The sequence below is a fragment of the Brachypodium distachyon genome, chromosome 1, assembly GCF_000005505.3.
Source record: "Brachypodium distachyon strain Bd21 chromosome 1, Brachypodium_distachyon_v3.0, whole genome shotgun sequence".
In the NCBI taxonomy this organism is placed as follows: Eukaryota; Viridiplantae; Streptophyta; class Magnoliopsida; order Poales; family Poaceae; genus Brachypodium; species Brachypodium distachyon.
Genome location: NC_016131.3, coordinates 11,684,920 through 11,699,255, shown reverse-complemented (window position 1 = coordinate 11,699,255; position 14,336 = coordinate 11,684,920). Strand labels below are relative to the sequence as shown.

The 14,336-nt window shown below is 45.5% G+C and overlaps 2 protein-coding genes and 1 long non-coding RNA gene across 6 annotated transcripts; 1 reads left to right on the top strand and 2 right to left on the bottom strand.

The window, feature by feature from the left end:
• The first annotated feature begins 1,288 nt into the window (after positions 1 to 1,288).
• On the top strand, positions 1,289 to 3,554 carry LOC112269919. The gene is made up of 2 exons (XR_002962180.1): positions 1,289 to 2,514; positions 2,908 to 3,554. It is a non-coding gene; the product is annotated as an uncharacterized LOC112269919 (long non-coding RNA).
• LOC100831512 (pentatricopeptide repeat-containing protein At2g01390) lies at positions 3,337 to 8,597 on the bottom strand. Of its 4 annotated transcripts, XM_024457433.1 has the most exons (6): positions 7,340 to 8,496; positions 5,689 to 6,754; positions 5,132 to 5,234; positions 4,062 to 4,167; positions 3,783 to 3,940; positions 3,337 to 3,696 (listed from the first exon to the last, which is right to left on the bottom strand). In XM_024457433.1, exons 1-2 carry the CDS (start codon positions 8,010 to 8,012, stop codon positions 5,772 to 5,774), a joined length of 1,656 nt encoding a protein of 551 aa, XP_024313201.1. In that variant the 5' UTR covers positions 8,013 to 8,496; the 3' UTR covers positions 3,337 to 3,696; positions 3,783 to 3,940; positions 4,062 to 4,167; positions 5,132 to 5,234; positions 5,689 to 5,771. The 4 variants fall into 4 exon arrangements, with proteins under 4 accessions (XP_024313201.1, XP_014752489.2, XP_024313200.1 ...); XM_024457432.1 differs by lacking the exon at positions 5,132 to 5,234 and having other exon boundaries at positions 3,347 to 3,696; positions 7,340 to 8,487; XM_014897003.2 differs by lacking the exons at positions 4,062 to 4,167; positions 5,132 to 5,234 and having other exon boundaries at positions 7,340 to 8,495.
• Positions 8,598 to 10,302: 1,705 nt separating this feature from the next.
• LOC100831213 (zinc finger protein 1) lies at positions 10,303 to 11,590 on the bottom strand. The gene has a single exon (XM_003562238.4). It carries the CDS (start codon positions 11,244 to 11,246, stop codon positions 10,581 to 10,583), a length of 666 nt encoding a protein of 221 aa, XP_003562286.1. The 5' UTR covers positions 11,247 to 11,590; the 3' UTR covers positions 10,303 to 10,580.
• Positions 11,591 to 14,336: the final 2,746 nt, after the last annotated feature.

Below are 14,336 nucleotides of genomic sequence, written 5' to 3'. Positions count from 1 at the left end.
TTTATATAATGTATAAGCACATAATTTTTTTGAGAATATGCAGAGATTCTCTTGACTGAGAGTACCGGTCACCTTACCGATCATATATTTGATCGATCGAGGACAACAACTGATACTTGATTTCGAGGACAACAATTGCGACTCGAGCAGTTAGTAGATTACGACTATGACCGGACCGGTTGAATCTACAAAAATAAAGTCCTGCAAATTATATGTTGGCATGGACTTGAAGTCATTAATTTAGAGAAGATTCGGCTTCAATTCTGCATATATATAGGTAGCAAGTATGTCATCACACCATGAACTAAGTTAATGCATACATCGATCGACCGATCCATGGATATCACACTGAGTACTGGATCCGCCCTTAGCTAGTACTAGTAACCAAACAACGGAGCAAGACTGATGGCGCTGAAATGTCAAATTAGAACTTTTTCTGATTTAAGATGTCGACCGTGATCTCGTCGGTGTCTTCTCTAGCGGGCAGCTGCGGCACCAAGTTTTCTGTTGTTCGTGGCATGTTGCTCGGATAGAGAATGAAGGGGGCACGCAAGAAAACAAGAGATAACGGTGGGCCTAAGACAAAAATGCACCCGGCCGTTGGATGACTAATTAACGGAGGTAGGCACCGATGAGAGCATATCGGCAGAACAGGCAAACCGCGTCCGCGTTCGTGTACACCGAGTGGTCTAGAGTCAAAGACCCTTTTTATCGCATGCAATAAACGGCACCACCACGGCCGAGATTAATTTCTCCATGTCTCCCGCAGGTGATATGTGAGGTTGACAGAACGAGGTACTCCTCCATCGGTTTATAAGACCTCACGTTTTTTAATTATCAATTTGATTAATGAATTATCAGCTATATATTGTCATTGAAAAAATGGGCGCAAATTTACAGTATAACGTGTAATTTGTTGATCCAATTGATAATCTCGGAAACATACGACTTTACATACCCAAACAGAAAAAAAAAATCATATATGTTTTTCATCCATTTTTTGTCATGACATAGGGATTTTTTTTATGACACCTCATAACATGGTGAATTTATGCTCCCTCCCACCCACAACGTTGATGTGCACATATTTCAAAATTTTGCTTTGAACATCAATTATTCCAATGATGTGGCAAATCATTTTTAGAAATACAAACTCATTGACATGGATTTTGTGGTATATAAACTACATATTATTGGTCTAACTACTGGTCAAAGTTGAACCTAGTGGTACACAGACTACATATTTGGCCTAATACTTTTTGGCTTCTACAACAACTTTTAGGTCCACCGCTGCCGATTCCGAAAAGAATACTTCCTTGATCATTGCAACCCTCAATTCAAAGCTAGCTTTCTGTACTTCTCAAACATCCCATCTTTACCCAATCTATACCAATATATTAAATTGAAGTTGGTGGTGATGGTACAGGCTATGTCACTTAGTCAAAATTACGACCGACTGCCACCGCCGAGTCACGGAATACCTCCTCACCCGAAACGATTTTCTGTGTCTTCTCCGCATTGCACGAACTCCATCCTTCACGTGCTACCTCCCTCTCCGTGCAGACGAGCTCCATATATGGCTGCCGCCACGAGCAACCGTCACCGTACATAGAGTGCGACCAGCCCAAGGTGTCGTACACGGTGAACTCCGGTCGCTGGAACAACGTCCTGATTGTCACCACGGCGTCCGCTCGAACGCATGGAGATTCAGGGGATAATGGCGGGGGAGAGGGGCTGTGGTGGCCCTGAGTTCGAAGGGGGTAGCCGGCAGCAGGGTCTGAAGGGGGCGACGCTCCTCCGTGACTCCGGCTGAATCCGAAGAGGGCGCGTGGTTCCTGACCGTGGCATGCTTCCTCGCCGTTGGCTGGGGGGAACGGGCTTGCAGTGAGCCGAGGCAGGGGAGGGTGGTCGGCGTCCTCAACGTAGGCGACAAGCGGCGCAAATCGGGTCTACGAGGCTGGGGTCTCTACAGGGTGTCGCCGCGGACCTTCAGGCGGTCGGGTTGGCAGTGGGGGTAGAGCAGAGCGGCGGTGGTCGGCGGGTGGCTGGGTCCACGGCTCGAGTTTGCTGGGATGCACCATACAAGAGGGTTGGAGAGTACGATCAAAACGTCGTGGATTGTGTGGTGTATCTCTCGGACAGAGGGGATGTCCGGTGGTAGGTAGAAGGAGAGGAAGGCTCGCCTCGTCGGAGCCGAAGAAGAGTGCTCGCCCTAAAATTGGCGGCTCTGAATGGGACAGTGGACTATGTGGAGTGCTGCGATGTTGACTATGGTGGCCTCAAACCTGCTTGTCAGTACCCAGTAACAAACAAATACTCCAGGGGAGTACATTAGGTGATCTTGGTTGTTCTGTCAATGATGCTTGCAGATTCATCCATAGTTGATCCCTGACTGTGCCTTTTGTATGTTATCAGTTTATCACACCACAGGTTGTTGAAAACACAAAGGGAAGCAAAGTAAAATATGAGCTTGGCAAGAAAACAAGATTGACAATAAGCGAAGTAACGGTATGGGTAATGTCTACAGGATCTCTTGCTAATTGGTCATCACTTTCGTTTCAAGATCATGACTTGCTTTAATATTTATTTAGTGTGCTTGCATATGAATGAAAAGTATCCACCAACATAATTTACTTATGTTATTGTGCTATATAATTTTGATAGTTTGATTGCGTCATGTACTCATTGTTGGAGCTTATTTTGCTTCCTTTTTTTTTGAAAAATCATAATGCAAATGTGTTATTATGTTATGCCATTATGTTATGCCATGATGTGCTATTATGTTATGTTATGTTACGGAATTACGTACTCATCAGTTGTATCTTGAATTATCCTCATAACTATGATTTCATTCTAAGGACACTTTGTGAAGACACCGATCTAATGGATGTCTTGATCCTGATACAGGTAACTGTCACTTATTAAGTTATGGCGTCTTAAGTATTTGTTGCAATCAGTGGCAAAGACTTCTAGAACATGTGGCCACTGATATCTCAGCAGCAAGAAGGCGATGCGCGACATGGATCCCAAGCCTTCAACTGTAGGGGGTGTGAAGGATAGAATGGCGCAAGGCAAGCTAAGAGGCTTCAGTTCATTTAAGCTGCTTATCCGTTGCAACGCACAGACATTGTACTGGTAGATATAGTTAATTACGAGCAGATTGCCATCCAAGAGTTTCCCAAACAGATTCAGATTCGGTCGATCTCTTTTTCCCAAGCCCGGGCCTCAACCCATCTATCTGTAACGTTGTTGTAGTGAAAAACCAATGCGCTTATTCTTTTGAGGATTTATCGTTTGTGTATGGATGAAATATAGGATGATAAATGTCATAGCAGCGAGGAGAATCTATCTTCGACAAGTGAGTAGCAAACAATACCCACTTCAGCTAGAATTTCAATCTACGGGTATTACAGACATTTTATAAACAGACAATAAGCTTAAAGACTACAACCGAAAAGAGCTGGAATACAGTTCCTCATGGGATTGTCCTCACCGCAGTTTCTATGGGTACAGAAACTAAAAGCTTTTCTAGAGAAGCCTGGCCTATTATCCGTGACACACAGTAACATCTGCCACCATATTCCTCCAAGGTGAACAATTCACAGACGACAACAGCTGGTTTTCCAATAAGATATTCAGTTCCAGAAAAGAAGACCATCTCAACGGCTCCAATAATTTATAATCGGCACTTTATATCTGTACAAAAACAACAGTATTTATTCATTTTTTTACCAAAAAATATGGCTTCAAAAGGAAAAGCATTTCAAGAGTTCAGAAATTACATTAGACCAGCAGTCTTGTTGTGGCAACCTTCAGTACATTTACAAAATAGTGCCATTCGGGACAGACTTCCATGTGAACACCCATCGCATGAAAAATACCACCAGCTTTTGTCAGGAGCTATGCTGTTAATATTGATCTTGCACCTGAATAGTTTATTCTGCAACACGATTACAATCATCAGAACTAAGATAACAAGAGCAATAAGAAATATATGACGACTAACTAAGAGTCTAAGACCGCAAGGACAACAAGATCCAATCGACAGCAAGCAGAATTACCATAATTAACCACATGTGTAATACCACTAAGCTCAACAACAGCAAATCAGGAACCGGCAAATTGAAGCAAATCTTTGAACATAGCTCGCTGATAGGCTCGGCAAGGCTGCAAAGGACACAAAGTTCAAGACAATTATAAAGATTCAATTGTGATACTTTTTATCATAGATTAAGGGCTTTAAAAGCAAACAATATTACAATCATGCTTTTTTTGAAGTACAGCCAATTACATGGTCACATGATACCAATTTGGAAATTCCCAAACAGATAAAAATGTATAAGATTTCTGTAGCAGTTATCTGAAAATAAACTATAAAGTATATTGCTGACACACATCAAAGAAAGTGCAACCACATACAGTACAGTTATTCGCTGAAAAGTGAGCAAGCACCATGCACAAGAGACATATTGGGCCAGTTCTTTTCGGCTTTCTGGACTGGCTTCTCTGAGAAGCTGTCCTCTCCTAGCTTTTTGGAAAAGCCGCCACCTAAATTTGATTAGGCTACCAAACTAGTTTGGCCTAAACTACTTTGAAAGTCTAGCTAAATTTGTGACGCGGCTTCTCCAGGAAGCTAGGTGAGGCCAGCTTCTAGGAGAAGCCGGTCCAAGAAGCCAAAAAGAACGCACCCATTATCTTGAGCTTCCTACTCCCTCCTTCCCAAAATATAAGTCATATAAGTTTTGACTTAGATCATTTTTTTTTCATGTTCGACCAAGTTTATACAAACAAATATCAACATCCACAACTACCATACCAAATAAATATAATATGACAACATAATTCATGATGGATATATTTGATATTGATTTGGTACTGACGTACTGTAGATGTTATATTTTTTCTACAAACTCGGTCAAACCTAAAGACGTTTGACTTAGGACAAAACTTATGCACCTTATAATTTGTGATGGAGCGAGTAATAAAATTGTAGACAAAATCTCTAGCTACCAAGCGAACATGTGGACAAAAAATCAATAGCCCAATCGATGACTACAACAGTAACCAGCAGAGCATGAATGATACATTAAATAAAAATTAAACTCAACCAATCAGATGAGGTGGATGAGACCATAATCAGTCACCCTGGAATGCAAGAGGCCAAGAGCAGATTGCTAAATGATGCACCGAAAGACAACATAGGCCAAAGAACACCAGATTAGACACACGCAATCCTGAACAGGAGGAAGAGAGGGTAAACAAAACATATAATTGAACCCATCCACCTCAACCATTAAGGAAGTAGAACCACTGCCCCTCGTCTGGTTCTACTTCTCCTTATGGTTCAGCTTGCCCCAGCACTACAGAAGGCAATTCAGGTGACATATGCTACCTTTGTAACAACAGACATTTCGTATGTAAAGGAGTTGCATATTAACCTAGCACGATCTAGATCAGTAAAACATGAAGTTGGCTGTCATAAATCTTGTTGTGATAATTTTGGCCTCTCAAACCAAAACCATTTCTGAACCCAAGGGAAAAATCAGGCAGTGCCTACTATCCTTAATCATTTCATTGCAGGCTAGATCAACCTGTTCTACTTTTTTGATTCATACTATGGAAAATGAATCACATTTGAGCGTCACCAACATATCAAATCAAATATCAAGAGATCCATGTGTATAATACCTTTAGTCTGGGATAAAACATGAAGCTGGATGGATTGAGCTAGTGAAAACCATGATATAGAATATCACCGAATAAACCATCTTCTAACCATGAAAGCCACAAAAAAGATGGTTACATAAGCTATCTTCAAGGGAATGCTCATCACAATACTGATGCTTCCATTGCATCTCCATTCTTTCTCTTCGGTAATGTTCAGAGTCACGTTTCCGTCCAGCCATTTGTAAGCTATATATCAGTACTTCATATGTACCCGCACAAGCAGATATTCCATTAGTTATCATTTGTGAGAATAGTTCAAGAGCCTTATCAACTTCACCGACTTGAAAATAGGCACTCATAAGTGCAGTGTACGTAATCACATTCTGATCTGCAGATGATAACCTAAAAATATTTGTCGCGTATGAAGAATGCCCAGCACAACCTAATCTGAGTATTAAGACAGACAACAGATATGATCCAAGATCACAGCCAGATTTAATCAATCCTTCAACAATCTTGAACACTAAATCGAACGAATCGTTTCTGATGTATTGACCAAGGAGGCAACTATATGCAGATCTGTCAAGTTCAGTGCCTACTTTTAGACTATAATACAGAACTGTGAGTCCACATGATGGTCTGCAATTTGCGCAGCTGGCCTGAATAATATCAGATAGGATTTGCGATTCAAACTTCACATTTCTTGTGTTCAACTCGTTTATCATGTGCTCGATAGCAGACCAGTTTTTAGCAGCCAAAAAGTATATAATCACACTTCTGTCAGTAATGTAGCCTAGATGAGAAAATGTTGGATCATATTCAATGCCTTCGAATGCAAGATGAGGATTCACTTCCCGAAGAAGACTATCACTCTCACCACTAGCTCTTAGAGCTTCCAGTGCTTCCAAAAAAATAGGTCTACGAAGAACAATGAGTTTCTGTTTCATGTACTGAAGGATTAAGGTCAATACTGATATCTCGCGAGCCCTGGAACACTTTTGGACTAGAATATTGCAGAGTGGTTTGTCTGGTTCTACGCCAGCATCTCGCATGTTACTCATAATTTCTAGAGTAGCCTTGAATTTTCCTGATCACAACTAGATTTATGTCAGTGTATGACAAAGATTACAACTAAATGCAGTGCAAATGAACACAAATAATCATAGAAATTAACTAGCGTCAACAAAAACACATGCTAACAATTCAATGGATATAACACGATTGAATAGTATGATCAATGCCTGAACCAAGAAACAGTTGCAGATACAGGGCCTGTGATGGATTTAAAAGTGGACGAAACTGAGTTAATTTCACTTCACACCCTAACAGAACACAAAAGCTACATAATACATGATAAACATAGCACTGCATGCAAATCCAGTATGGGGATTATCAATTTAAATTAGATCCCATTGCTGCTCTGCCTAAACTAAAACGAACAAAAACCCACAAACACTAGGCAGTTGAAGAAACTGGACTTCACTAAGAAATTAAATAGATCGGGCAAGAATATCAGCTAACGATCACTTATGTGTACCCTAAAAAAAACTTGTAAGCTACAAGAGCATCCGTTACATATTCCATCGAACAGCAAGCCAGCAGGTTACGTCGAGAACGCACTGCAAAACCTACAGGTAAACGAAAGCCGTGGATATTTTGTCGAACACCTCACCTGCGTCGGCAAGATGCTCGATGAGAACCGTGTACGTCGTGCAGCTGGGCCGCAGCCCCTCGGCCACCATCTCCTCGAAAACCCTCCTGCCCTCGGCCGCCCTCCCGGCGTCGAACAGGATTTTCACGCACGCCGTGTAGCTGACGAGCGTGGGGCGGCACCGCCCCCTCCGAGAGCGCATCTCCTCCCACACCCGCATCGCGGCGTCAACGTCCCCGGCGCGCGCCAGCCAGTGCATGACCGTCGTGAACGTGGCGGCGTCCGGGTCCACCCTGGCTCGGAGCATCTCGGCGAGGAGGCGGAGCATGGCGGGAACACGGCCGGCCTCGCCGAGGAGGTGGAGCATGGAGGTGTAGGTGTAGCGGTCATGCCGGAAGGTGGCCCTGGGGTTGGCGGCCGGGGAGGAGGCGAGGCGGAAGAACAAGAAGGCCTTTTGGAGCGGCGGGTGGGTTTTGAGGACGCGGGCGACGGTGTGGGAGTCCCAGATGAGGCCCGGGAGGGAGAGGAGGAGCGGCCGCGCCTCCGACCAGGGGTGGTCGCGGAGTATGGTGTTGACGCGGCGGACGATGTCGCGGGTGTAGGTCGGGGTGGGGGTATCGGCGGGGGCTTTGGGTTGGGGTTGGCGGCGGCGGCGGGATTTGGCAGGGAGGAAGTGGCGGGCGCGGCGGAGCATTTTCCGCGGCGACGAGGATTCTGACAATGCGGCGCCGTCCCTCAGGAAGTCAGGAGCAGCTGATTGGGCTTTACTGCGATGATGATGGGCTTAATACGCGTTTGTTGGGGAAGTGAGCGAGGAGAGTAAGCCCATATGTGACACATCAAAGCCCAAAAAGTGTACTCGATTGGAGCTACAGCAGAACCGGCAGCTCCGATCTCCTCTCCCTGCCCTGCTAGACGCTCGAGCTGCCGAACCCTGCCGCCATCGCACCACGAATTGACCCATCTGCCGGGGGCCCTGCCGCCATCATCTCCTCCGCCTTCACATTTCCTTCCAATGGCTCTATATTTGCACATGAATTGACCCATTTGGACTTCTCCATTGACTATTGGATCAACAAGGGAACCACCGAGAGGAATTTGCTTCCAGGCAATGAGGCAAAGCACGCCTCGTCTTGCCGGGTTCTGTGGATAACTTGCAGATGACTTTGATGTGATACCTAGCCAATGACCTCCCGGCGCAGATCCTCGTCACGGTAGTCGCCGTCGAGGAGCAATTCTCCAACTCCGGCAGTGACTTCTCTGTACTGCTCCTGCGTGTGGCTCTGGCGGTTAGTTATCCTTGCGAGGGCAGGCGATCGGTTTCTTTTTTCCAGCTGGTTTTTCTCCCGAGTATTAAAGAAAATAGTGCCAGAAAAGAAATTGACCGTCGGATGAAGATGGGAGCACCGACGGGAGCAGGCCTGCGGGGCAGGCAAGCCCCGTCCTAATGGGTGGACATCTGTAGACCCATATACCCTGGACTGTGGGGCGGAGAGCATATCAGGTGCACCCGTGCGCCCAATCCGCCTAAGCTGTCGGATGAAAAAGGAAAGGCCCAAATTGAACAGGACATAGGAATCCGCAGTTTTGCGTTTCAGCCCTTTAAGTCAACTCGGTCAGAACATGTCACATATGAGAAAACCATCTATTGGGTGCATCAAAGGGTTATTTAAATGATATGAGTAGTTGGAGGTTGTATTCTAACCTATATTGGAGTCGAGGGGGATAATTTGAACTTTGTGTTTAGGTTAGGGTTGTAATATGAACTTATCTAAAAAAATATGAGAAATGAATTTCCAGTTTTCATTTAAGAAGAAGTGCAAATAAAAGAAAATTGTAAATATGTTTTTTTACTACCTCATTCTTAAATACAATAAGTCATAATTTTGTCCTAAGTCAAATTTCTTCAAGTTTGATAAAGTTTATAGAAAAATTATCAAAATTTATAAATTCAAATTAGTTTTATTAAATTCTTCATTATAATATTTTTATAGGATAAAGTTAGAACCTTTTATATTTAGAAAGGGAGTATGATCCACTTGACTTGACAAATTGGAAATTGCTTGTCAAATGTTATCTCCCCAAAACGGTTGAAGTAAAATACAACGCCCGCTTTGATTTGATTGGCGGTCGACTCTTGAACATGGCGAATTGGCAACCAGCCGTGACTAGTGGAATCCGCTCCAACTCAACACGACCTGTTGCCTGTTGGACTCCAATCGGTGCATGCATGTGATAGATCCCCGGATATGACGATATGACTTTATCAAATCACCGCTACGCTTTGAGCCTTGAATAACTCTTCCAGGCAAGCAAGCATGCATGCACTGCATGGCCGGAGCCCGGACGGTCACCCTAATCGCCGCAACGTGTGTTGTGGCACCTTCCGCTGTCTATTCTCCGTATATAACTTTCTGAGAGAAGCAATTCAAGTCTATCTCCATATCTTCCATCAACATTCCCCTTTGTATACCAGCCGTCCGGTGCCGGTGCGTGGTGGTTGCCGCTTTGTGGATCGCGCACGCTATGTTCATGTATACATCATTTTCCAATTTATTTCCTTCCTTTTTCCAATTTATTTCTCTCTCCTTGCCGAAGAGCCCTCGTCGATTCTAATAATTACTAGTACGTGTAAATACCTCCCTACCTTCGTTCCATAATTTTTATCGAAATCTTACATGTATCTAGCTAGACACCTTTTAGAAATAGATACATCCATTTTTGATCAAATTTGAGACAAAAATTATGAAACGGAGAGAGTTTTGGTGTTAATAAGTTGGCCACTTACATTGAATTGGGAAGTTGGGACCGGAGTTACCTGGACAACGCTAACTAGCTAGGTGCACACACGGCACACGGAGAGTAACCGACACGGCAAGCTACAACACCTTGGTCAGCTGACAGTTGGTCACTACCCAACTAGCAGTACAGCAGTGTAGTCAGGCATACATAAATCCAACAGATAAGTGTGAGCACGAGACGAATTAAAGTGACAAAATCTTTTGTACTACCATATCTCCAAGTCGTTCAATTGTGATACAGAAAACAAATTAATTAATGAAAGAAACATTCTACAAAGATATACTGATACAAAATATACACCGAAACTACATGAATGGAAGACACCCAGCTCGTTCTACATACATCGCTGGCAAAGGTATCTACGTATGAACAAACCAACCACTCCAAGCAGCAATCCAAGAATACAACGACACGAGGCCGGAGATGAACTTCTTCCCAAGAATTTCAATTGACGATAAGTTCAAGCCGGGATCATGAGCCTGGGCTTCTTGAACGCCATCGGGCTGAGCACCTCCTCCTCCTCGGCCGCCGGCACGCAGTACCGCGGCTCGGCGACGATGATGTCCGGCAGCGCCGGCAGGTTCAGGTCGAACCCGCGGCTGGCGCTGCCACTGCCGCCAAGGGGCCCCTCGTAGTGGCACCGCTTGTGGCCGCCCAGCGCCTGCCCCGTCGGGAACGTCTTCTTGCACACGGAGCACTCGTGCACCTTCCCTGCTGTAGCTGCGCCGCTGCACGTGGACGAGGACGCGGCGGGCGATGGCGTATTATTAGCGGCGGGCTCGTCGACGGCGCCGATGAAGGGGGGTGATGCCTTGGGGCGGTGGCTGGCCTTGTGGCCGCCGAGGGCCTGGTAGGACGGGAACGCCTTGCCGCACACGGAGCACGTGTACTGCGCCTGCAACGAGGACGTGCCGTCGCGGTGACCGCGCGCCAGCATGAGCAGGCTGAGCGCGAGGTGCTCCTCCTCTGTGGGTGGCTGCTGTTGTTGCCGCCTCGTGCGCTTCCGCTTGCCCCACCCCTCGGCGCAGTACTGCAGACCACCATGCTGCGTCGTGGTCTCCTCCTGCTGATCGCTCGCCGCCGGCCACGGTATCGCCGCCGCGTCGAGAACTGCCTCCACTGCCATGCCGATCGATCCAAAGAACGCGTGTCTTGCCTTGCTTGTACGTCCTTCGCTACAAGAGAGCAGGAGTAGTGGTAGTTAGCTAGCTAGTGGGTTGAGGAAGGAAGTGAGGGAGATGTGTACAATGATCGAGTAGACAGTGCGAGTGGCGATTTTATACAAGGCCGGAACTGAAGAGAGGTGAGCGAGTAGCCGGGAAGTAAGTCGTTGGTGGTGGTGTAGTGGTTTGTGTGTGTGGGAGACTGACTGAGCGAGTGGTGGTTGGTTCTTTGGGACCAAGCTAAGCAACGGAAGAGGAGTTGTATTTGGTCAACTACAGAGCAGGGAGAGAGGATGCTTCCAAGTGGTGAGAAAAGAAGGGAGGAGGCGACTTCCAATTGGATATCCGGCGGTCCAGATGGAGTGTAAAGACTCATGCATTGCATGGTCAGTGAGGACTGAAGAAGAGTAAGTGGGGACTTGTTCTGCAGTCCACACGCCACGGATGATACGCATGGAGGGTAGAATATTGCTCGAACCAATCATGAATGCCGGTACCGGAAATGGAGTGGGATGCGTATGTGCCAAATGGATGTGTACGTGATGTCATGGGATGAGCAGCTAGCATATGTGCGTTGGGCCACGAGGTGCCTCCTGCACTTATTAAAACAACTTAATTTTCGTTGTATTTCGATCCGTCTGGGCTAATCTCGATAGTATTCGAATAAACTTTTGGGTGCACCAATAATGCGAAGCTGTCCAGTGATCTAGTCTAGTTCACTGCCGTGAAAGAACATTAAGTATCTCTCGCCACAACAGCTGTTGGGTGCGGCGTATTTCCCTTTTCCTACTCACATGTAAAGGCCTCATTGCCAACTTTCTAATTCTATTGTGTGCTCCTCCTCCGAGGAAAAGTAAAGTACACACACGGCTACATGGGATCGATGTTGCGAGGTCGGCCACTGGGAAGTGATCGACAAGCTAGCGAGTAGTGGAGTATACGTTGGTTTGTGGTGGCCGACGGCCGGCTTGTGTTGTGCGTTTGTGAAGCTGCCGCGCGGAAGAAAATAAAGGGCCCGAAAGTTCAGGGCGGATCGATCGGCTGGGGTGGGCTCTCACATGGCAACCGTGTCGGCTTCCACGGCTTTCCATTTGGGAGCCGGACGTAGAGAAGACTTTCTAGAATTGAAACAACCTGGATTCGGTGGCGCCACGTGTGCTCTCACCACCGTTTCTTCGCGGTGCACGTTACATGTCACCGCTTACATCTCTTCACACACGCGTATGCCTTCTCCTGGTCCATGTTTTCAGATTAATACGGCAACTCGTTGTACGTACGTTGAAACCGGCTGGATCACAATTCTAAATTCCACTAGTATGTCATCAGACCGGCCAGTGCTAGTTCTCTCTTTCTTCCTGCTTATCCCGTCCAAGTTCGGCTACTACGTACCAACCGATCGGGCGGGTGTAGACGTGTAGCTAAGCAATACCCTTGCATCGTTTGGAAATTGATTGGTGCATGGATCGACATATGCGTTGAAAGACACAAAGTGGAACTAGGCAAGCACATATACGCGCTACCTTTTTCTTTTCTTTTCAAAGGCAGGCCTACTTTTCATGTAAAGCAAAATTCGATTAAGCTGGGGCACCGGGCAACTCAAATACAAATAGAGTCTTGCTTGTCTCTGCAGTACTTTTTTTTTAGGTGCGTTCATTAGCGTGTTCGATGCTAAGTATGTACACGTTGCTTGATTTTGCCTGGTCGACTTTTCTCGCCGGCGTCTGTCCATGTGTTTTTTTATGCTTATGACCATTCTAAATATTAGACCCAAGTGCGCTGTCAGATAATTATGATTTGGAAACCAATACGGCAATACCGAAGGATCGAAATGTGCCGTCAGGCAGAAAAGATCGAGAGATCGACTTCGTGGCGGTTGGCCCGTGGCGCCGTGCAACTGTTGGCCTGCTCTGCTACACTTTACGGCGGCCGGATTATGCGCAATCCATGCATGCCCGGTAAAGATCACCACTGTAAACTAGCTAGTCATATGTTCGTACCAGCAATGGCTGACCGTGGAACTCGATCGTCTCCGAATTTCCGGGCAGAACCATACGTAAGATAGCGGGAATAGGCGAGCGGATCCTTGTTTGCACATGCATGCGCCTCAGGGTCTGCGTTCGGATTTCCGGTTCGGTCCGGTTTATACTGCTTTCGGTTAATATGGTTAGTATAAAAATACGGTTCGGTTTTGGTTATAACCATGTGATTTCGGTTCGGTTTCGGTTATCACCATATTAACCAAAGTTGACACGAATTTTTGAGCAACGCATAAATTTTATAGACTTGTTTCAATGTTTAATTTAGTCTATGAAAAGATCACCAAGCATTCAATTGTGTACACACATGGTAGTACGAAATGTTGTACACCAGCAAATGGTAGTCTACTTACAAATTGTGAATGCACGTTCAGTTCAACCATTCAAAGATTATGGGTCACATTCTCTGTTTTTTTGTTTTGAGGAAGAGCCACGTTCTGTGCTTAGTTGCCAATTGAACATAGGCCCAATAGAACAGCCCAAGGGAAAATAGACTCAAGACTGGAAGCCCGACCGATTAACCAGTTTAAAACCATTTTTCCATTGTAGAGTAACAAACATTTCTCAGCCCGGATGGTTCCTTGGTGCAGCAGGGAGGCAGAGGTTGGAGTCCAACTCCCAGGCACGCATATTTTTCCTTTGCTGCGGTAGGGTTCGGTTCCTAACGAAAAAACCGAAAGTCAATCGGTTCCGCTTTCCTGAAACCGGAAAACCAAAATTTTGGTTTGGTTTTCGGTTCGGTTTTGCACAAGATGAGTCAGGGTGTGTGTTCGGTTTTTCAGTTTGGTCCGGTTAATACTGTTTTTCGGTTAATACGGTTTACATACTTCGGTTAATATGGTTACGTATAACAATACGGTTCGGTTTTGGTTATAACCATTTATTTTCGGGTTGGTTTCTGTTATAACAAAATTAACCAAAGTTGACGCGAATTTTTGAACAACAAATAATTGTTTACACACATGTTTCCTTCCTATAACCAAAAAAAATGCACTGTCAACAGTGCATAGCTGGTTG